Here is a 21,830-nt window from a genome sequence, read left to right on the forward strand (position 1 = left end):
TGTTGATGTTTGTGCAAATATGTGGTGAATTAAATGACCAATTAGTCCAGATGGGGTCGCGGTAGCAGTTTGGAGAGCAGAGAATCCCAGACGACCTTGTCCCCCACAACTTCCTCCAGCTCATTCCGGGGGACCCTGAGCTGCTCCCAGGCCAACTAGGAGATATAATCCTCCAGCAGGGTCCTAGGACAACCCCGGGATCTCATCCCAGTCGGCCGTGCCTGGTAAACCCCCACCAGGAGGACTCCAGGGGCATCCTGATCAGTTGCCTGAACCACCTCAACTGGCTTCTCTCAATGTGGAGGGGTAGCAGCTCTACTCTGAGCTCCCCCTGGATGACTGAGCTCCTCACCCTGTCAGTAGAGTGACGCCACCCTGCGATTTCTGCTGCTTGTATCCGTGACCTTGTTCGGTCATTACCCAAAGCTCATGACCACAGGTGAGGGTTGGGATGTAGACCAACCGGTAAACTGAGAGCTTTGTCATATGGCTCAGCTCCTTCTTCACCACTACAGTCCGGTACAGTGACCACATCACTGTTGCCGCCTGTCCCAGCCGGTGGCCGATCTCACCATCCCTCTTCCCATCACTCGTGATCAAGACCCCCAGAAACTTAAACTCCTCCACCTAGGGCAGGTCCTTTCCCCTTACCTGGAGTGGGCATGCCGTCCTTTTCCAGGCTAGGCCAGTCAGTGGCCAGTGCAAAGCTATTACTGTCAAACTGACCAAGCCCACCATTGTCACCAGCTCTTAGACTTGTTCGGGAGTGACGCTATTCAGGCCTACTTGAGAACCGCTGACTGTAAAATGATCCGAGCTGTATTCTCAAAGTGTCTCGGATTAGGAGCTCTGTTCCGAGACCATTTTCGTGACTTCTCTTTCTTCGTTTTTTAATTTTTTCCCAAATAGTCTTTGTTCAGAGACAATAAGTTCAAGTTTCAGTCCTCTGTTTGATTTCCTCTGTCCAGATCCGTCAGTCTAATGTGGCCATTTTAGCTCCAGTTGGGCTGAAAACGCAAAAAGGCGACTTTCGACAAGCTGCATCCCGTCCAGTCATGACCGCTGACACGGCCGAATCGAAGCAAACCACATTAGGCCCCATTTCCAGCTCGGGTTGCGTGACTCATTACTCCGTTTTTCACCTATTATCGTCGTTTTTTCCTGGAAAAGTTATGAACGTGAGAAAATCTGACATAATCGCATCAACGTAAGACCCTTTTTAAACTGCAGCACTGATGCTCCATGAAAACATTTCAAAACCGAACAGCTTCCCTTGTTTTGTCTTGTCTTGAGTTGGTTCAGTTAATTTTGCCAGTTCAAAGTGCAGATTAAATCCTAAACTGCAGATTTATTGTTCAGTTAATGATCATAAAACATAAAAAATAAGTTTATTTACTTTTCAGTCAAAACAGCCATTAATTACAAGTTATTCCTTTTTAGGAGATATTGCTGAGATCAGATACGAAAATACGTGGAAAATAGGAGCTTCTAAGTCTCCTTTATAAAAAAAAATAAAGCTTTGTAACACCAGGTTCTAACAGAATGACTGCATTAATGATGTCAGGAAAGAACCATTAACACCCAAAGAACCATTTGCATACTTATAGGATTCTTTGCATGGTGAAACTGTTCTTCAGACTGATGGAGAATGTGTTGTATAATTCTATATTGAACCAATATAAAAAATTATTCTATATAACACCAAAAAGGGTTCCGCTATTGTAACGACAGAAGAACCCTTTTTGGTGATATATAGAACCATTTAAAAAAAAATCATTTTGCCATGCAAATGATTCGTTGAGTTATGATGGTTCTTTACAGAACCACTGCCTTTACTATAGAACCCTTTAAGAACCATCTTTTTAAAGAGTGCAGTTAAAGAAAAAAATAAGTGATTAAATGAGTGAATAAGAGAAAAATGGGCCTCCTGACAACCACCTGGAAGAGCTGGTCGACCCCAAAACTGCCCCCATCAGATAAACAGCACTTAAAGCTTTCATCTCTGAGAGAGAGGAGAAAATCAAGCTGCTTCAGATCTGAAAACATCCACAGGTGTTTCTGTCCATCCTTCCACTGTGAGAAGACGACTCAGCGCTGTGGGTCTGAAAGGATGTGTAGCTGTCAAGAAGAACCTCACTGAGAAAAGGAGACGGACATCAAACAAAGAAGCTGAACAATGGACTGACCACCCCAGAGTCCAGACCTCAACACCACTGAATGTGTTTGATTACTTCAGAAAATGATCAACCAGCTTCTAAGACTGAACTTTGGAGGTGTGTCTGCAGATTCTTTGAGGAACTGAAAGTGAGTCTCCTGAAAAGAATGGAAGCTGTAATAAGGGTAAAGGGGTGACTCACTGACCACTGAAACAGCTGAGAGTAGATTTAGTTACTGTATTATTTAAAAACAACTACAACTTAGATTCTAAATGACTATGAAATTAATAGTAAGTGATGTAGTTGTGATAAATAAGTTTATTGGAGGGCGGAGGTTGAGTTGACATGGTTGTCTTAGGATTTGTGCTGTTGGACTTTCTAAACACTGAGTGTCCACTCACTGTCCACTCTATTAGACACTCCTACCTTGTCAGTCCACCTTGTAGATGAGAAGTCAGAGACGATAGCTCATCTGCTGCTGCACAGTTTGTGTCGGTCATCCTCTAGTCCTTCATCAGTGGTCACAGGACGCTGTTGGCTGGATAGTTTTGGTTGGTGGACTATTCTCAGTCCAGCAGCGACACTGAGGTGTTTAAAAACTCCAGCAGCCCTGCTGTGTCTGATCCACTCACACCAGCACAACACACACTAACACACCACCACCATGTCAGTGTTACTGCAGTGCTGAGAATGATCCACCACCCAAATAGTACCTGCTCTGTGAGGGTCCATGGGGGGTCCTGACCACTGAAGAACAGGGTGCAGAGAAACAGATAGACTACAAAGTGCTCCTGTATGGTCAGTGGAGCTCCACTACTCTCCAGGAAGAAATTTTCTGCCTGTTTAAAGTTTGCTAAAGACCACCTGGATGAGCCAGAAGGCCACTGAACTAATATTATGTGGATGATAAGGCAAAAATGGATCGTTATGGCTTAAATGAGAGATGTCAGGTTTGGCAAAACTGAACACTGCATTCCAGCATAGGAATCTCACCCCAACTGTGAAACATGGTGGTGGCAGTACCAGGATGCTTGCCACCATCTCATGAAGCTATGAATTCCGGATTGTTTCAAGAAATTCTACAGGAGAATCATCCACCTCAATGGTAGGTGGGCCCACAGAAAAACAACAACACTAAAACCACCAGCTAGTCTATAAGGAACGGTTAAAGAAGAGCAAATGCTGCATTTTGGAACAGCAAAAGTCAAAGTCCAGACGTCCAATAGAAATGTTTATTAATTATATATTATATAATAAATATTAATTATATATTATTTTTGTGTTATTTGTTTCATTGGGTTCTCTATCTATTGTTATGAGTTAAACGAACAAAACGTATATATATATATATATATATAAAACACATCAGCCATAAAGTCATAAAGTCATGTTCTCTTCTCGGTTGGAATTTTCCTCACCGGAAACATGAATCACCTCCTCGAGAGGAGGAGGATGATGATGATGGTGATGAGGAGATGAAGGGGGGTGTGAGGTTCGGGGGGGGATGTCACTATAAACTCCAGCAGCAGCGATGGGGGGGTGAAGAAGAGTCATCAGAGCCAGCACGCGCACATACACACACACACACGCACTCACAGACGCTATGGAGACCTCCGCGCGCTCCGTGCTCGTTCTTGCCGCCGCGCTCGTGCTCGTGTCGTGCCAGCCGGCAGACGCATGGTACAAGCAGGCGACCGGACCCAGCTACTACTCGGTGGGCAGAGCGTCCGGACTGCTGTCCGGCATCCGCAGGTCACCGCACGCGCGCAGGGCAGAGAGCGACACCGGGACGGCGGAGACGGACACACAGACCGGGAGCGAGCAGGAGATCAGCCCGCTCAGCCAGAGGCTACCCCCCGCGCTCAGGAACATGGTAACCCCCCAGCACATCACTCACACCAGCGCAGGACACGAGGGGCCAAAATCTCTTAAAGATTCGATTCGATTACAGGTGTTTAGGAACCGATTAATCTCAAGTTTCGGCACGATTCAATTCGAATCGATTGTTTTGGGACGATTTAAACACTTAAACTGACAACAAAGAACACAGACGCACAAATTTGACTCTTAAAAAGAAGCTTCTTTAGTAAAAACAACAGTTCTATTTAGAACCAAGATTTCTATGTATGAGTTCATTTGCATGATTAAATGGTTCTTTGAATGGTGAAATGGTCCTTCAGTTTGATGGAGAATGTGTTGTATGTCTATATAGAACCTTTCTGAAAATGGTTCTGTATAGCACCAACAATGGCTCTCTTATTGTTACTGATCGCGTATAAAAATAAATGCGAATCTCCAACTTTGCTGCTTTTACCTTCCAGCGACGCCAGATGTTGCTTGGATGCTACTCAATGTGTTGATGCATCTATCAACATATTATAAACATATTTATAAACATGCTACATCAAAGAAACATGAAAGGAACAAAAAGAGGATCAATCGCTGATCTTGGTTCAGCTTTTTCCTTTTTGTCCGCGTTTTCCGCGCCTTGCGCATTAAACGCGTAAAAGCGCAAAGAATGCGTAAAAACGCGCACCGTGCGTAAAAGAGCAAAGAATGCGTAAAAACGCGCACTTTGCGTAAAAGCGCATTAAACGCGTAAAAGCGCGCAACCTGCGTAAAAGCGCAAAGAATGCGTAAAAACGCGCACCTTGCGTAAAAGCGCATTATAAGCGTAAAAACGCGCACCCTGCGTAAAAGCCCCGGAGCGCGCACGATCATAGCGTATCCATATGCTGAGTCTGAAGCCTGTTATCCAGAGTAAAGTGGCGAGGTCAGGGTTACAGTGAAGCCTTTATGGCAACAAACCGGAACAATTCATCCAAACCAGCTGCTGCTGTGTCTGTTAAACCGGCGCGTGTCTGCATTTAAATACTCAGCATCAGCTGCTCAGAGTGAAACATACACAAATAAAGCGCAGCGCAGCAGAGGGACAGTTCACACAGCAGGATCTCTCAGTTTGGCCAGATACATAAAGCCCAGAGTCCAGCCTGTCCGGGAGGAGAAGAGCTGAGGGGCGTTCCTGCTGGACAGTGATCATCTTTGGGCTTAAGATTTCGGGCTCAGCTGAGAAATCCTGCTTTGTGGAAAAGCCCCCAGTTTACTACTTTACTGACCCTCAGACTCTCTATAGACTAAAAACCGAGTCATCCGCGCGCGCCATGGAAGCGGGGACTATAAAAGGCGAAAAGGCGCGCGAGGTGTTCGGTTGCTAAGCGAGTTAGAATGTTTGGAAGCGCAGTTTTTCTCCATTTGTTATTTTCTCTTATTATTTATTTTCATTATTGTGTTTTTCCGCAGCTCCGAGCGTAAAAGACTCATCTGTAAAATAAAGCTTACACGCTTAAACTCGCGCTGTGAGTCCGGAGAGAGTGAAGTGTCGGAGCTGCAGCTCATCACTGTTCAGTTCTCTAAGTGAAACTCCTGATTCCCAGAAACAAACACGCAATTTACGCACGGAGTCATAACAGAGCAGCAGCAGGAGGAGGAGGAGGAGGAGGAGGAGGAGGAGGAGGAGGACGCAGCCTTCAGCTCCACTCAGTAACGCATCTCTCTGGATTCGGGTCTTCAGGACCTCCCAGACACAGAGAACAGTAGAGGTTCTAAATGAGCTTCAGAACTTTCCAGAAAGAAGAAGATCAAAGGAATAAAATCATTCCTGAAACATTCCTGATTAAAGGGCTTTAAAAACCAAACCTACTAAAGAAATAAAGCAGAAAGAGCTACGAAGACTAAAGGCACCAAAGTAGCTCTGAAAAGGAGGATCGGCCACAGAAGACCTTCCTTATAGAGCTGATTTAGACAGGATGGAAAGCAGTTTAAGGTTCTCCGTCTGTGGAGGTTCTTTAGGTTTCTTCACACAGAAAAAAACATTCTCTAAACTGAAGGGTTCTTTAGGGAACCAAATGTGGTTCTTCAACAGCGTCGCACAGAGAAGCTTTCTGAGACCTTTATTTACTTCAGGTAACAGAAAATAAATAGAAATTATAGAAATAAAAATTACTATTCAGCTGTGTAGATAGACAGACAGAGAGACAGACAGATAGACGGATAAATAGATAAAAAATACAATAATAATCATAATTTATAATTATATACCTATGTATCATTTATCTAGATAATATTTATATATATACAATCATTATTTTAGCTATATATATATATATATATATATATATATATATATATATATATATATATATATATAAAACTCCATATAGAATAATTAAAATGTATAATTACGCTATATATATATATATATATATATATATATATATATATATATATATATATATTATATATGTAAATATACAATAATCATAATTTATAAACATCTATCCGTCTCTGTCTGTCTGTCTATCTATCTATCTATCTGTCTCTGTCTGTCTGGTTATCTATCTTTTTGTCTTGGGGGGCCAAATCGCTTGCATCGCCTGTGTTGGGTCGACCACCAAAAAAACAAATTACAAATAAAGAAAGTTTTAAAAATGTATTTCATAACATTATATTTTGGTACTAATTAAACAATTAAAAATACCATTTTACAAGGAAAATAGTCTTTAATAAGTACATAAGTATATATTATAAACATGTTTGTTCTCTCACTGGGTGAGGGGGAGGTCTGGGGGGTCCAAATCAAATATCCTCACCGGATATGGGCCATATGTAATATATAATATATATGAAATGTATATAATTGTAAATACTCTTTCAGGCTGGAGTGAAATCAGCTTCTAAACAGACTCACCCCTGCGCTGCTGATGACGTGGTCTCGCTGTGTTTGTGTGCAGGTGGTCTGCGTGAAGGAAATCTCGCCCAACCTGCAGAGCTGCGAGCTGACCCTGGACGGCTCCAGCGCCTTTCGCTGCAAAGCGGACGTCCTGCTGGCCCTGGACGCGCTCGAGTGTGCGGGCGCGTGAATAAAATGACACACACGCTCGCCTCCCCCCCATCCCCCCCCCCGAGTCCCCTCACCAACCAACCCCACCCTGGAATGTCACTCTGCAGGGGTCCAAGCACCAAATGTGCTGGAGCTCTGCTGCTTTTGTTAATTTATGAATATTATTATTATTTATTACTTCCAGAGACGGACTGGAGACACTGAATGTTGGTCCATTTCACACAATGTGGAGAAACTAGCTGCTCATAAAAGAGAAAAGTCGACTACAGCCCAAAGTGTGTGTGTGAGAAAGTCCTGCCCCCCCCCCTCCCACCTCTGCACCATCTCCACATGTGCTCAATGTCCATGAACTGTTGACTCTCTCGAATAACGTTTTCTGTATTTTATTTTTTGTAAAACTGGACAGTGTGCGTTTTTAGTTCGGGAAAATAAAAAATAAAAAAGAAAATAATGTGAAACAGTCCTGTTTACACACTGTAGTGTTGCTTAATTACACACAAGAACCTCTGGATTGTCAGAATAAATCACATTTTTGATCTTGCATAGTTACATGGTCTCATTTCAGGGTAAATATGTCTATAGATAAAAAAGGGTCATACATAAAAATGACAAAAAATGAGAAAGAAGCCAAACAATTACAAATTCAAAAGGTCACTTCACTGGATTCATTCAAAGGGAAACTGAGGCACATAACGGTCCTTAAATAATATAAATATTTACACGCATTCATAACACAAATAAGGCAAAACGAGTGTTGAAGTTCGGTGTAAAGTGTAAAAAAAAAGTAAAAGCACAAAATCACAAAAAATTCTGCTTCAAATCTGAATAAAGCAGAAAAAAACTGACCACCATCAAAGTGCAGGACCCCAAAAAAAAATTTATAAGATGTTCAGGGGTGGGCCAAGTTAGAGACCACTCTTCATTTATTTAGTTTCCAGTCAAATGACCATTAAATATCAAATCATTCACTTATCAGTGAGAAAAGGTGAAGTTATAAATCATATTTAACAAATATTTTACAAAAGCCTTAACAACCTATATATATATATAGTAAAACCATTTGTCGTTTTACAGGCTCTGAATAATTTGAAAATACATGTTGTTCTTTACGTTGTGTGTAAATTTCATGATGAATGGACCAAAAGAAATGACCCAAAATTACTCTGAAAAAAAGTCTGGTTCCATTGACTTAAAAATACAGTAAGTTTTTTCCTTCTCCTGTAAAGTTACCACTTTGGAGATTTTGCTCCGACAGCAGTGATTATATATATATATATATATATACACACACACACACACACACACACACACACTCTTTTCAGGAGACTCCCTTTCAGTTTCTCAAAGAAATCTGCAGACACACCTCTAAAGTTCAGTCTTAGAAGTTGGTTGTTCATATTCATCTTCTCAGTAGTTTCCTCTTCATTATGTAAGCAGATTATCCCATATTTAATCGCTAAAATATCTCCTGTACAATGAGTAACTTGTACTTAATGTCTTGACTGGAAGTTTAATAAATGAAGGTACTTTTGCGCAGAACTGTATTGGAGAAAGAAAGCAGACGTGTTTCGGTAAGCCTGGCTGCTGTGCGGGTGGGGGGAGGGGGGGTGTTGGTGAAACGAAGGGAATGAAAACACAATCCTCCATCAATCATTAACTCTGGTGTTCAAACACAGAGAGTATGGCAAATATTGACCAGAGGAAAACACTCCGGCACGCACGAATGACCAAACTGACCACCGACCCTCTACAATACACAGTGTAAACACACACCAGCACGCATTCGCCTCAAAGCCTGAGCCTCTACTAACCGCTCGCGCGTGGAGTCACTGTTTTCAATAATAGAAGATCTAAAATGCATAAAAAGAATCTGATTATGGTGCTTAAATAACTTCAGATAATTAACAGGAAGCTGTGAATCATGAAGAAATGATAGATGTTTCCAGAGCTGTAGATTCTAAACTGACTCCGAAAGCTTTAGAACATCAGGTTCTAATAAAATGTATGCATTAATTATTTATTAATTTATTATTCAAGTTATTAATTTGGCAGGACAGAACCACGCACCAACTCAAAGAGCCATTTACATGCTTAAAGCGTCCTTTGCATGGTGAAATTGTTCTTAAGATTGATGGAGAACGTGTTGTATGGTTCTAAGTAGAACCTCTTTGAAAATGTTTCTTTATAGCTGCTATTGTAACAACAGAAGAATCCTTTTTGGTGCTACATAGAACCATTTTCAAAAACAACACTTGATCTGAAGAGTGTCTTCGAGTGTTCATGGTTCTATACGTCCTTACTAAAGAACCTTTTACCATCTTCTTAAGAGCATAGATAAAGAAAAATAAGTGATTAAATAAGCGAATAAGAGAAAACCTATTCTGGAGTTTCCAAGGGTTCAAAAAGTGATTAAAAGCTACAGAGAAAATGAGGCTCCTAACAACCACCTGGAAGACCTGGTCGACACCAAAACTGCCCCCATCAGATAAACAGCACTTAAAGCTTTCATCTCTGAGAGAGAGGAGAAAATCAAGCTGCTTCAGATCTGAAAACATCCACAGGTGTTTCTGTCCATCCTTCCACTGTGAGAAGACGACTCAGCGCTGTGGGTCTGAAAGGATGTGTAGCTGATCAAGAAGAACCTCACTGAGAAAAGGAGACGGACACATCAAACAAAGAAGCTGAACGATGGACTGACCACCCCAGAGTCCAGACCTCAACACCACTGAATGTGTTTGATTACTTCAGAAAATGATCAACCAGCTTCTAAGACTGAACTTTGGAGGTGTGTCTGCAGATTCTTTGAGGAACTGAAAGTGAGTCTCCTGAAAAGAATGGAAGCTGGAATAAAGGTGAAGAGAGACTCACTGACCACTGAAAAATGTGATATTATATTTAGTTTAGCTTTTGTTAAATGTTTTTTTTTCAGATTTGTAAAAAACAAATAACTTGAACTTGACGGTTTTGACCGCAAATTAAATTAACGAAGGGTAGTTTATGCTGCTTTATTAGGGATGCACGATACTATCGGAATCGTATCAGTATCGGCCGATATTTGTTTTAAAAAAAACGTTGGCATCGGGCCAATGCTTAGATTTGGCCAACATTTCAAACCGATATGTGATTACGCATTTATTGTATGCTGGAAGAGCACACAACAGCAGATGCTTAAATCTCCTCATATAGACAAAAAACACTAAAAGCATCAAAACTACAAAGCTGAATTTGGCTTTTTGCCAGCTTTGTGTTCAAATTTTCCCACTCCACCTTAAATGGTGCAGCAGTTACATTCTGGCACCCAGGACCCGACAGGGAGAGCCAATAAAAGCTTGATTCAAGTTCATTTTTATACTCTACTTGTATAAATTAAAAAAGCGTTCAGCATCACTAATTACGCTAGGTATCTGTTTACTACCCTCCACAGACTGGCTGTTTCCGAGCTGAAAAAAGGCTCGGATAGTAATGTTAGCTACGCTAACTTCACATTAGCATTGGTCAGTTTATCTAAAAGACCGGTGCAGGTGTGGGGACCTTCATTAAAAACAACGGTTTGGGATTTTTCGCAATGCGATGCATCCGGTGTGTGGTGGCCCTTACAGAAGGTAGTTTTGCATGTCCAAGAGGTAAAGATATGTACATATAAAATATTGGCACTGGCTGGTATCCAATGTTTTACATGTATATATCAGCATTGCCTGATATGTATGCGCAAAATATTGAATATCAGCATCAGCCAATATATACATGTAAAATATCAGGTATTGACCTTGGCATCGTATATGTAAAATGTCGAATATCAGCTTTGGCCCATATATACATGTAAAATATCATATATCAGTATCGGCCGATATATATACATGTAAAATATCAGATATAGGCATCGGCTGATACATACATGTAAAATATCGGATATCAGCTACGGCCAATATATACATGTAAAAAATTAAATATCTGCTTCAGCCCAGAATTCCCCTATCAGTGCATCCCTAGTTTTTTATTATTTGATTATTTCTCACTTCCTGTTTGCAATATTTAATTCTACAATATTTAAGCTTTCTACATTATTACTGATATTAAAAAAAAACTGTTAATATGAAGTGTTTCTGACTGTTGAACTGTAATGTAAATGTAGAGATCAGAACAGTAGGATATTAAACTGAGATGATTTCAGTAATTCTCGATGAAAAGCTGTTTCACGAGTCAAACTTCTGCTCATAAACACAATGTAAACAAGTGATAAAATGCTAAACAAAATCATTTAATTCCTTTGATGTTTTTTATAATGACTGCTGTTAATAATGTAGTGATTTCTGCCTGTTTTTGTTTAGTTTTTAATGAGATGACCGGTGTTTTAGATGGTGTTCAATGCCCATCTTCTCCCTCATGTACGTAACCACTAAATTCTGTGCTGCTACGGCAATAAATATTGCCTTATTTCCTGTCAACAACCCAAAACATTCCATTAAAGTGGCTTTAACTCAGAATCTCAGACAGGTCCACAGCCTTTAAAGTGGACTGGTCAGAGATTATTAAAGACAAAAAAAGGAAAAAAAAAACAGACGAAAAAGTAGCACTTCAGATCACAGCAAATTAAGTTAAAAATAAAGAAAGCATTTCGTTGACTGCAGTTTCCCAGGTGCAGGAGCAGTTTTCCAGATCTGGAACTTCACTCGGAAGCTCAGCAGAGGTTTCTTTTTCAGTGTGGATCAGAAATAATGATGCCAAACATCATTCCTGATGATTATGATAATAATTACAGCCATAATCAGCGTAAACTGCGGCTCAGAGTAAAGAGACGGCCTCCAGGTTCTCCTTGATGATGGTGTCCATGACGACCTGGAAGACCACCTGGACGTTGGAGGTGTCGGTTGCCGTGGTGAAGTGATGGTAGATGAGTTTAGTGGGCGTGGCGTTCTGAGACACAAACACGGAGGCAATGAAACGAGCCGCCGAGTCCACATCACAGTCAGCACCTACAGAGAGAGAGAGAGAGAGAGAGAGAGTGATAGAGGGATAGAGAAAGTGAGAGAGAGAAAGAGAGTGATAGAGAGAGAAGGAGAGAGGGAGAGAGAGACAGAGAGAGAGAGAGAGAGAGAGAGAGAGAGAAAAAGAGAGAGAGAGAGATCAGATATCAGCTGTGTGAAGGTGAACAGATGATACTCAATCTGGCGAAATGCCAGCGAGTTAAATTAATCAGCGTCCATCCAAAACACTGAGATCTCATCCACACTCAATACAGGTTGGCGTGCGACCTTTGACCTCCATAGCTGGGCTGAACTTCAGTGAGGAAATAAACTGTACAGTGACGTGTCTGTTTGTTCGTTTGTAGCTCTGGGAGGTAAACAGGATGACTGGACTGAGGGGGGTGTAGGGGGAGGGGGTTTAATGGAGGATGATGCGGTCAGAGAGGAATTCACTTCAAACACACAATCAATATATAATCAATATATATCGGAGCTTCGACAGACGCCTGATTAAACGCCGTCAGCACTGCTGTGCGCCGAGACGTAAACGAGCGCTGAAGCGCTGCGGCCGAGACTCGTACCTGACGTCCATCATCTGGACAGATAATCAAACTTATAATGAGTTTTTAAGAAGCACAAGTAAATCATTCATTTGGCAGGAAACTGACCAGAATGAATCATTTGATTTACATGCTGTGCACAAAGACGTTTTTCCATAGCTACTGTTGTGGCATAATTCATAGTGGTTACTTAATAATTTATAGTTGATACCGAATAATTCATAGCAGATACTGAATAATCCATAGTGGATACTGAACAAATCATAGTACTTACTGAATAATTCATAGTACTTACTAATTAATTCATATCAGATACTGAATAATTCATAGTAGGTACTCAATAATTCATATCAAGTACTGAATAATACATAGTACTTACTGAATAATTCATAGTAGTTACTAATTCATTGTAGTTACTGAATAATTCATAGTAAATACTGAATAATTAACAGCAGATACTGGAAAATTCCTGAGTTACTGAGTAATACGTTTTGCCTGCAGTTTAAGAGGTTAAAGTCAAAGGTGTTTTCCAGCCCTGATACAAATCCACGTTTAGAGTGGTTAGAACGTTCAGTACACAGTACAGAGTCACTGCAGCAGCCTGAATATTAAACACATGACTGAGACCCTCCGTCATCATCCTGATCTCAGCATACGGAGACAGACTCAGTCACAGAGCTTAAAGGCTGCGCTCTGAGGGAAACGTCCAGGCAATTTCAGTAAGCTGGAGCAAATGGATCATGAAGAATGGTGGACGTCATACCCAGCCAGCGTCAAAGGAAAAGAAAAACAGCCTCTCGAGGGATGTTTCCTCTATAACAATCATTGTTATATAGAGTACTGTGGAGTCAGAGACCACCTTTCATACCAAATCCGTTCATCTCTGGCAAAACGGCCATTCAGTACAAGTTCACAATTCATTTTTCTTCATCAGAAAAAAAGCAGAAAATATATTTCACAGAAAATTACCCAGAAGCCTCGACCTGTTACCTTTATCACAGCTTCCATTCCGTTCAGGAGACTCACTTTCAGTTTGAAACCTCCAAAGTTCAGTCTTAGAAGCTGGTTGATCATTTTCTGAAGTAATCAAACACATTCAGTGGTGTTGAGGTCTGGACTCTGGGGTGGTCAGTCCACTGTTCAGCTTCTTTGTTTGATGTGTCCGTCTCCTTTTCTCAGTGAGGTTCTTCTTGACAGCTACACATCCTTTCAGACCCACAGCGCTGAGTCGTCTCCTCACAGTGGAAGGATGGACAGAAACACCTGTGGATGTTTTCAGACCTGAAGCAGCTTGATTTTCTCCTCTCTCTCAGAGATGAAAGCTTTAAGTGCTGTTTATCTGATGGGGGCAGTTTTGGTGTCTACCAGGTCTTCCAGGTGGTTGTTAGGAGCCCCATTTTCTCTGTAGCTTCTAATCACTTTCCCCAAATTGTCTCCTCAATTTATTGTTGTATCCAGTTTCACCCTCTAGTTAGAACTAGGAGCAGCGGTAGGGGGGGTGACAGTCAGCGCAGGCTTCCTCTGAGACCTGTAAAGCTCCACACAACGACACTGGACAGCTGAATGTGCTCGGAGGAGAACGCTAACCGCCAGTTCTGTTACATCAGCTAACAGCTATGGATGACCAGTGATGGGGGAGATGGGGGGCCATCCTCCCAATTGTGCTCTCTTGGGGGGGCCATCGTACCAACTGTGCTCTCTTGGGGGGCCATCCTACCAACTGTTTGGCTGTAGTAGAACCAGGGATTGAACTCGCGACGATCTCCTGATGATATTTTCATTCATCATCTTTAACTGGTTAGTCCAGACAGGGTCACGGTAGCAGCTGGGACAGCAGAGAATCCCAGGTGACCCTGTCCCCCACAACTTCCTCCAGCTCATTCCTGGGGACCCCGAGCCGCTCCCAGGCCAACTTGGAGATACAATCCCTCCAGCGGGTCCTAGGACGACCCCGGGGTCTCATCCCTGTAGGCCGTGCCTGGTAAACCCTCACTGAGTGCGTCCAGGGCACCTAAACCACCTCAACTGGCTCCCCTGAGGAGTAGCAGCTCTACTCTGAGCTCCTCCTGGATGACTGAGCTCCTCACAATGTCAGTAGGGTGTAGCCCACCACCCTGCGAAGAAAGCTCTTTTCCGCAGCTTGTATTCGCGATCTCATTCTTTTGGTCATTACCCAAAGCTCATGACCACAGGTGAGGCTGGGGATGCAGACCGACCGGTAAACACCCTCTTCACCACTACAGTCCAGTATAGTGACCGCATTACTGCTTCCACCTGTCCTGATCCCTCTTCCCATCACTCGTGATCAAGACCCCCAGATACTTAAACTCCTCCACCTGGGGCAGGTCCTTTCCCTTACCTGGAGGGGGCATGCTGTCCTTTCCGGGCTAGGACCTTTCTGCTAGTGCAGAGTTGATATCGGTGGCCAGTGCAAGGCTATTAATGTAAAACTGACCAAGCCCACCATCGTCACTAGCTCTTATACAAAATCTTGTAAAAAATTAAAAAATGGAGATAAAGTTTTTGCCTAATAGCGACGATTTATATGTGTACAAGTAAAAAAGGCTAATTTCCCCCTAAATTTCTGGGCTTATTACAACTAAAGGTTATTCAAAGGACTACATGAACACGAGAGCAGTGTCAACTGGCTGAGTTATTCTAATGTTATAAGGCTGTGGACACTGTTTGGACGATGACTGGACGATGTTTGGGCGACGTTTGTGTCATTAATACAGAAAACGCCTCCAGCTGTTTGACTGTTTTTGCAGGACACTAGTCTGGAGTGCAAGCAGCCAATCAGTCAGTCACCCTGTCTTCACTCATTACTACTGTTTTATTTGTTTTGCTGAGAATCCCGACTGAGATCTGCTTTCACCTTTCAGCCTCTCTTCTTCCAGGAGAAGCCTGGGGTCAGCAGCTCCTGCTGTGAGGGGTCCACAGATCTCCAGCCTCTCTATGGAATCTTTAGCGCCGAGTACTCACCTCTGTAGAGCGGCAGGTAGTATCTCAGGTGTCGTCCTGAGTGGAGGATCTTCTCCTGGAACAGATCGATCTTGTTCATAAATAAAATCTGCAAAACAAGAAGCAAATCCGTCTCTTTTCAAACTCTATTTCATCATCAGTTTGACTGAGCTGTGGCAAAGTGGACGAACATCACTAATCTGTCCTGACCTGAGAGGTCAGAGTAAACGAGTGAAGAACGTGTTGCGTTGTTGACAGATGTTAAAAGTCCTCCAGGTGGTCTTTAACTCACCCACAGCTTCATTACGACGAAACAGAGCTATTCAAATATTAGGAGAAATAAAGAAGAAAGAAGAAAGAAAAAGAGAAGGAGTGACGACAAGGTAGTGAAAGAGAGAGAGACAAAAAGGGGAGGAAAAGGCAGAGGGAGGAAAAGGTGGAAAAAAGAGAAAATATGAGAGTGGAAAAGAGAGAGTAAGAGAGAGAGAAAAAGAAGAAAGAGGCGGCAAAAAAGCAGGACGCAAAGAAATCAAAGGAGAGAAAGAGTGACAGCACGTCAATGCAAGAAAAAAGAGTGAGAGAGATGGGAGGTGGGGAAAGGAAGAGGGAAAGGAGGAGGTGGAGGAAAAAAATAAAGGAGAGAAAAAGTAAGAGAAGTTAAAGGAAGAGAGAACGAGTGAGAGAAAAAAGGGAAGAAAAGGAAGAGGGAGAGAAAGGTGGAAAAAGAGAGAAAATATGAGAGCGAGAGAGTGGAAAAGAGAAAGAGTAAGAGAGAGAGAAAAAGAAGAAAAAGGTGCCAAAAAGACGGATGTAAAGAAATTAATGGAGAGTAAAAGAGTGAGAGAGATGGAAGGTAGGGAAAGGAAGAGTGAGAGAAAGAGGTGGAGGAAAAAAGAAAAAAAGGAGAGAAAAAGTAAAAGAAGTTAGTGGATGAGAGGAAAGAGAGAAAGAGAAAAAAGTGTCATTGAAAATTAGCAGAAGAGAAAAAGAGCAAGAGAGACTGCAAAGGAAAGAAAGAAGGAAAAAAGGTGAAAAAGAGAAAAAGTAAAAGCGAGTTTGTGGAAAAGAAAAAGAGAGAGAAAGGGAGAGCGAGAGATAAGCGAAAAAATCTTTCTCTCCTCTGCTGGCTCTTGTTCTCCTTTTATTCTTTAATTCCTTTTCTTTTTTCCCTTATTTTTCCTTCCTCCCCCTTTCTAAGGGAGAAAAGAGATGGGATTAAAGAATAAGAAGGAGAACAAGAGTCAGCAGAGGAGAGAAAGAACAATATAGGAGAAAAAAAAGAAAAAAGAAGAGGAAAAAGAGAGTAACAGCAGTGGACAAGGACAAGAAAGAGGTGGGAAAAGAGAAAAAGTGACAGTAAGAGGAGGGAAAAGAGAGAGAGAGAGAGAGTGAAACAGAGAAAGAGAACAAGAGTGACAGCTGGAAGAGAAAAAGAACCAGAGAGAGGAGAAGAGAAGGAAAAAAGGGAAAACAATTAAAAGAAGAGAGCAAAAGGGGAGAAAGAGAGTAAGCAGACAAGAAAAAGAGAGAGATGAAAGAGATAAAAGAGAAGAAAAGAAAAGAATAAAACAAACGAAGAAGAAAAGAAAGAGAGCACGCTTGTGGGAAAACATGAAGCATGAAAGAGGGACGGAAAGTTAGCAGAGAAAAGGTGAGAAAAAGAAAGATGAAAAAGGGGAAAAAGACTTTAAGGAAGACAAGAGGAGAAAGAGAGCGAGCAAATTAGTGGAAAAGAGAAGAAGAGACAGAAGAAAAAGTGACTGTAAAAGTTAATGGAAGAGAAAAATATGAGATAAAAAGAGAATAAGAAAGAAGGAGAAAAAGAAGCAGAATTAAAGAAAGAGAAGAGAAAGAGAGTGAGAACCAGTTAGTGGATGAGAGAGAGAAGAAGGGGAAGAAGAAAATGAAAAAAGAAAGAAAAAGAGAAAAAGAAAAAGAAAGAAGCAAAGAAAGAAGGAAAGAAAGAGAGAAAGAAAGAGAAAAGAAGGGAAAGACGGTGAGACTAAGTTAGAGGCAGGGAAAGAAAGAGAGAAAAGGAGAGGAAGTGAGATGTGGGGACAGAGAGAGAGAAAAGGAGAGAAAGTGAGATGTGGGGACAGAGAGAGAGAAAAGGAGAGAAAGTGAGATGTGGGGACAGAGAGAGAGAAAAGAGAGAGAAAGTGAGATGTGGGGACAGAGAGAGAGAAAAGGAGAGTAAGTGAGATGTGGGGACAGAGAGAGAGAAAAGGAGAGGAAGTGAGATGTGGGGACAGAGAGAGAGAAAAGAGAGAGAAAGTGAGATGTGGGGACAGAGAGAGAGAAAAAAGAGAAAGTGAGATGTGGGGACAGAGAGAGAGAAAAGGAGAGAAAGTGAGATGTGGGGACAGAGAGAGAGAAAAGGAGAGGAAGTGAGATGTGGGGACAGAGAGAGAGAAAAGAGAGAGAAAGTGAGATGTGGGGACAGAGAGAGAGAAAAGAGAGAGAAAGTGAAGTGTGGGGACAGAGAGAGAGAAAAGGAGAGAAAGTGAGATGTGGGGACAGAGGGAGAAAAGAGAGAGAAAGTGAGATGTGGGGACAGAGAGAGAGAAAAGGAGAGGAAGTGAGATGTGGGGACAGAGAGAGAGAAAAGGAGAGAAAGTGAGATGTGGGGACAGAGAGAGAGAAAAGAGAGAGAAAGTGAGATGTGGGGACAGAGAGAGAGAAAAAAGAGAGAAAGTGAGATGTGGGGACAGAGAGAGAGAAAAGGAGAGAAAGTGAGATGTGGGGACAGAGAGAGAGAAAAGAGAGAGAAAGTGAGATGTGGGGACAGAGAGAGAGAAAAGGAGAGAAAGTGAGATGTGGGGACAGAGAGAGAGAAAAGAGAGAGAAAGTGAGATGTGGGGACAGAGAGAGAGAAAAGGAGAGAAAGTGAGATGTGGGGATAGAGAGAGAAAAAAGGAGAGAAAGTGAGATGTGGGGACAGAGAGAGAGAAAAGAGAGAGAAAGTGAGATGTGGGGACAGAGAGAGAGAAAAGGAGAGAAAGTGAGATGTGGGGACAGAGAGAGAGAAAAGAGAGAGAAAGTGAGATGTGGGGACAGAGAGAGAGAAAAGGAGAGAAAGTGAGATGTGGGGACAGAGAGAGAGAAAAGGAGAGAAAGTGAGATGTGGGGACAGAGAGAGAGAAAAGGAGAGAAAGTGAGATGTGGGGACAGAGGGAGAAAAGAGAGAAAAAAGAGAGAAAGTGAGATGTGGGGACAGAGAGAGAGAAAAGGAGAGAAAGTGAGATGTGGGGACAGAGAGAGAGAAAAGGAGAGAAAGTGAGATGTGGGGACAGAGAGAGAGAAAAGGAGAGAAAGTGAGATGTGGGGACAGAGAGAGAGAAAAGGAGAGAAAGTGAGATGTGGGGACAGAGAGAGAGAAAAGAGAGACTTTGACTTTTAACCCCCTTTTATTGAAGCATTAATAATTAAAGAATGTTCTAATCGTTATATTAATAATAATGAGGATCCCAAAGAAAAACCACCCATCCACAAAGATTCACCAATGAAATGATGTCACACCCAGATCACTGACAGACACAACACTTTCACCAGCTCACCACTTTCTCTCGAAACAGGAAATGTTCTGAGTGCTTTGGTAAAAGACAAACTCAACTGTAATGCGCGACTCTACTAGAGCTCGGACCAGTTTCAGAACATCCACCTCCTGCCCTTCAGACACCAACCTGAAGGACTTCCACACTGATAACTTCGCTTGTCACACTAAAAATTAGCCAAGGTACATTTATAACGCTGAGCTTTAGAGTATTTACAGCCAAAGATAAACAGAGTCCGGGTGAACAGAAACCCCAGCCCTCTGAGCGCCCTGTCCAGGAGCTCTAACAGAGGAACCAGCCCTCTGAGCGCCCTGTCCAGGAGCTCTAACAGAGGAACCAGCCCTCTGAGCGCCCTGTCCAGGAGCTCTAACAGAGGAATCAGCCCTCTGAGCGCCCTGTCCAGGAGCTCTAACAGAGGAATCAGCCCTCTGAGCGCCCTGTCCAGGAGCTCTAACAGAGGAATCAGCCCTCTGAGCGCCCTGTCCAGGAGCTCGAACAGAGGAACCAGCCCTCTGAGCGCCCTGTCCAGGAGCTCTAACAGAGGAACCAGCCCTCTGAGCGCCCTGTCCAGGAGCTCTAACAGAGGAACCAGCCCTCTGAGCGCCCTGTCCAGGAGCTCTAACAGAGGAATCAGCCCTCTGAGCGCCCTGTCCAGGAGCTCTAACAGAGGAACCAGCCCTCTGAGCGCCCTGTCCAGGAGCTCTAACAGAGGAATCGGCCCTCTGAACGCCCTGCCCAGGAGCTCTAACAGAGGAACCAGCCCTCTGAGCGCCCTGTCCAGGAGCTCTAAAAGAGGAACCAGCCCTCTGAGCGCCCGGTCCAGGAGCTCTAAACGAGGAACCAGCCCTCTGAGCGCCCTGTCCAGGAGCTCTAACAGAGGAATCAGCCCTCTGAGCGCCCTGTCCAGGAGCTCTAACAGAGGAATCAGCCCTCTGAGCGCCCTGTCCAGGAGCTCAAACACAGGAACCAGCCCTCTGAGCGCCCTGTCCAGGAGCTCTAACAGAGGAATCAGCCCTCTGAGCGCCCTGTCCAGGAGCTCGAACAGAGGAATCAGCCCTCTGAGCGCCCTGTCCAGGAGCTCAAACAGAGGAACCGGTCTTTGACAGTCGGAAAATGCATGAAAAACAGTATCAGGATTATCACAGAAAATGCAGAGTGGTTGAACAGCCGGGTTAAATTTTGGCACAAACCCATTTGTGGGTACAGCACAGTGAAGGATCCTCCACTGGAGGTCTCCTGAACGTTTGGGCAAGGGGCTTTTGTACAAGAGCCTCCACAAAGGCCGCAGACCCTCAGGGACAGAGAGATGGGCTCTCCATTTGGAGTCACATCTCCCCTTCAGCTCATGAAAGTGCAAGTATTTAACACAGCTCTGGTACAAAGCCTTCTTATCAGCTGTTGAGAAAGGCAACTTCTGTAACCCACTCAGAGAGAGAAGCTGCCCCTCAGTGATCCCAGGTTCGGAAACAGAGGGGCTGACAAACAACTCTGGAAATGACATTTCGGCCAATCCACCAGTCACAAAAGCCTTCAGAGGTGGAGGCAAGGAAGCTTTAAGAGTATTGATTAGACCCCCAATCACTCTGGCTGATTTAAAACCAACGAGCCGCGTTAAAACCATAGCTGACCGCCACTCTCCCTCCCCCATGGGGAAAGAGAGAGAAAAGAGAGAGAAAAGGAGAGAAAGTTAGCTGAAGGGAGAAAGAGACGGCGGAGAGAGAGAGTGAGAGAAGGGCGAGAGAGGCAGGGTGAGAGTGGAGATTAGCCGACTGTGGTCAGACCCGCCCTGCTGCAGTAATGACTGTGCTGATCAGTGCGGCTCTGAGCTCAGAACTGCGGTGCGGCGAGTGATGCTGAGGCGAGTGATGCTGAGGCGAGTGATGCTGAGGCGAGTGATGCTGCGGCGGAGCTGCGTTTAATGAGGCCGGTAAACGAGCTCGTTACTCACAGCCGGGCTTCCTCAGAACAGCCGTAATCAGTGGGCAGACGCGCGAGAGGGACCACCGCCACCGCCTAAAATACACCTGCCAGCTTAATTAGCCAATGATAGAGGCTATTAGAACAAAGGCTGGGGCACCGAGGGCAGAGGGGGCAGTGGGGGGCAGTGGGGAGCAGTGGGGGGCAGTGGGGGGCAGCGGGGGGCACTGCCATTAACTCTGACACCCATTAAAATGCTGTGAGGGATATTTGTTGTACATTACCGGTCAGGTTTGGACACACCTGACCGACTGAACGTCCTACATCATCTTAAAGCAGTACTTTGACATAAACAATCTAATTTACATAATTTTCTCCTCACACTGGAGCCACTGCAGCACTGCAGATACTGTGGCTAATACACAGATTTTCAAATTCTCTATGATTTTCCATCAAGATTTTCAATTTTGTGAAATTTTATGTGACTGTGCAGAGCTCTAGAGCTGTGAGCAAAAGTTTGTGCACCCCTGCTCAAACGACGTTTTTGTGAAAATCAGTTAACACGTCCTCCACATCTGCACATCTTAATACTAAATTACTGTTTACTTGCTGATGTTAACATATTGGAAAAAAATACAACATAAATATGCATGTGCAAAAGTTATGGCACACAATGTTATGTTTATTATTTTCAAATACATTAAATTCAGCAAATAAATGAAAACTGTACACTGAAATGTGCAGAAAAATGATTCTCATCATTCTCAACATGTGTTTACATGTTTTTGCGAAATACGTAATTTGACGAAACTTTTGCA

General features: G+C 43.2%; 2 protein-coding genes across 2 annotated transcripts in view; one reads left to right on the top strand and one right to left on the bottom strand.

Annotated features, from left to right (window-relative positions):
* Positions 1-3,722: 3,722 nt before the first annotated feature.
* Positions 3,723-7,108, top strand: npb (neuropeptide B). The gene is made up of 2 exons (XM_036561825.1): positions 3,723-4,029; positions 6,947-7,108. Exons 1-2 carry the CDS (start codon positions 3,760-3,762, stop codon positions 7,073-7,075), a joined length of 399 nt encoding a protein of 132 aa, XP_036417718.1. The 5' UTR covers positions 3,723-3,759; the 3' UTR covers positions 7,076-7,108.
* A 2,802-nt stretch (positions 7,109-9,910) lies between these two features.
* Positions 9,911-21,830, bottom strand: part of gnav1 (guanine nucleotide binding protein (G protein) alpha v1) — a 65,521-nt gene continuing 53,601 nt past the window's right edge. Inside the window, exons 8-9 of the mRNA XM_036561824.1 lie at positions 15,563-15,650; positions 9,911-12,029 (exon numbers count right to left, since the gene is read on the bottom strand). Coding sequence (XP_036417717.1) covers positions 11,839-12,029; positions 15,563-15,650 — 279 coding nt within the window. The 3' untranslated portion in view covers positions 9,911-11,838. The remainder of the gene's footprint in view (positions 12,030-15,562; positions 15,651-21,830) is intronic.

Source organism: Colossoma macropomum, unplaced genomic scaffold, assembly GCF_904425465.1.
Source record: "Colossoma macropomum unplaced genomic scaffold, Colossoma_macropomum, whole genome shotgun sequence".
NCBI lineage: Eukaryota > Metazoa > Chordata > Actinopteri > Characiformes > Serrasalmidae > Colossoma > Colossoma macropomum.

Excerpts from the sequence above, each read along its gene's own strand:
- npb (XM_036561825.1), top strand. The coding sequence starts at position 3,760 with ATGGAGACCTCCGCGCGCTCCGTGCTCGTTCTTGCCGCCGCGCTCGTG. Across the intron at positions 4,030-6,946 it reads CCCCCGCGCTCAGGAACATG|GTGGTCTGCGTGAAGGAAAT; the intron begins GTAACCCCCCAG and ends GTTTGTGTGCAG.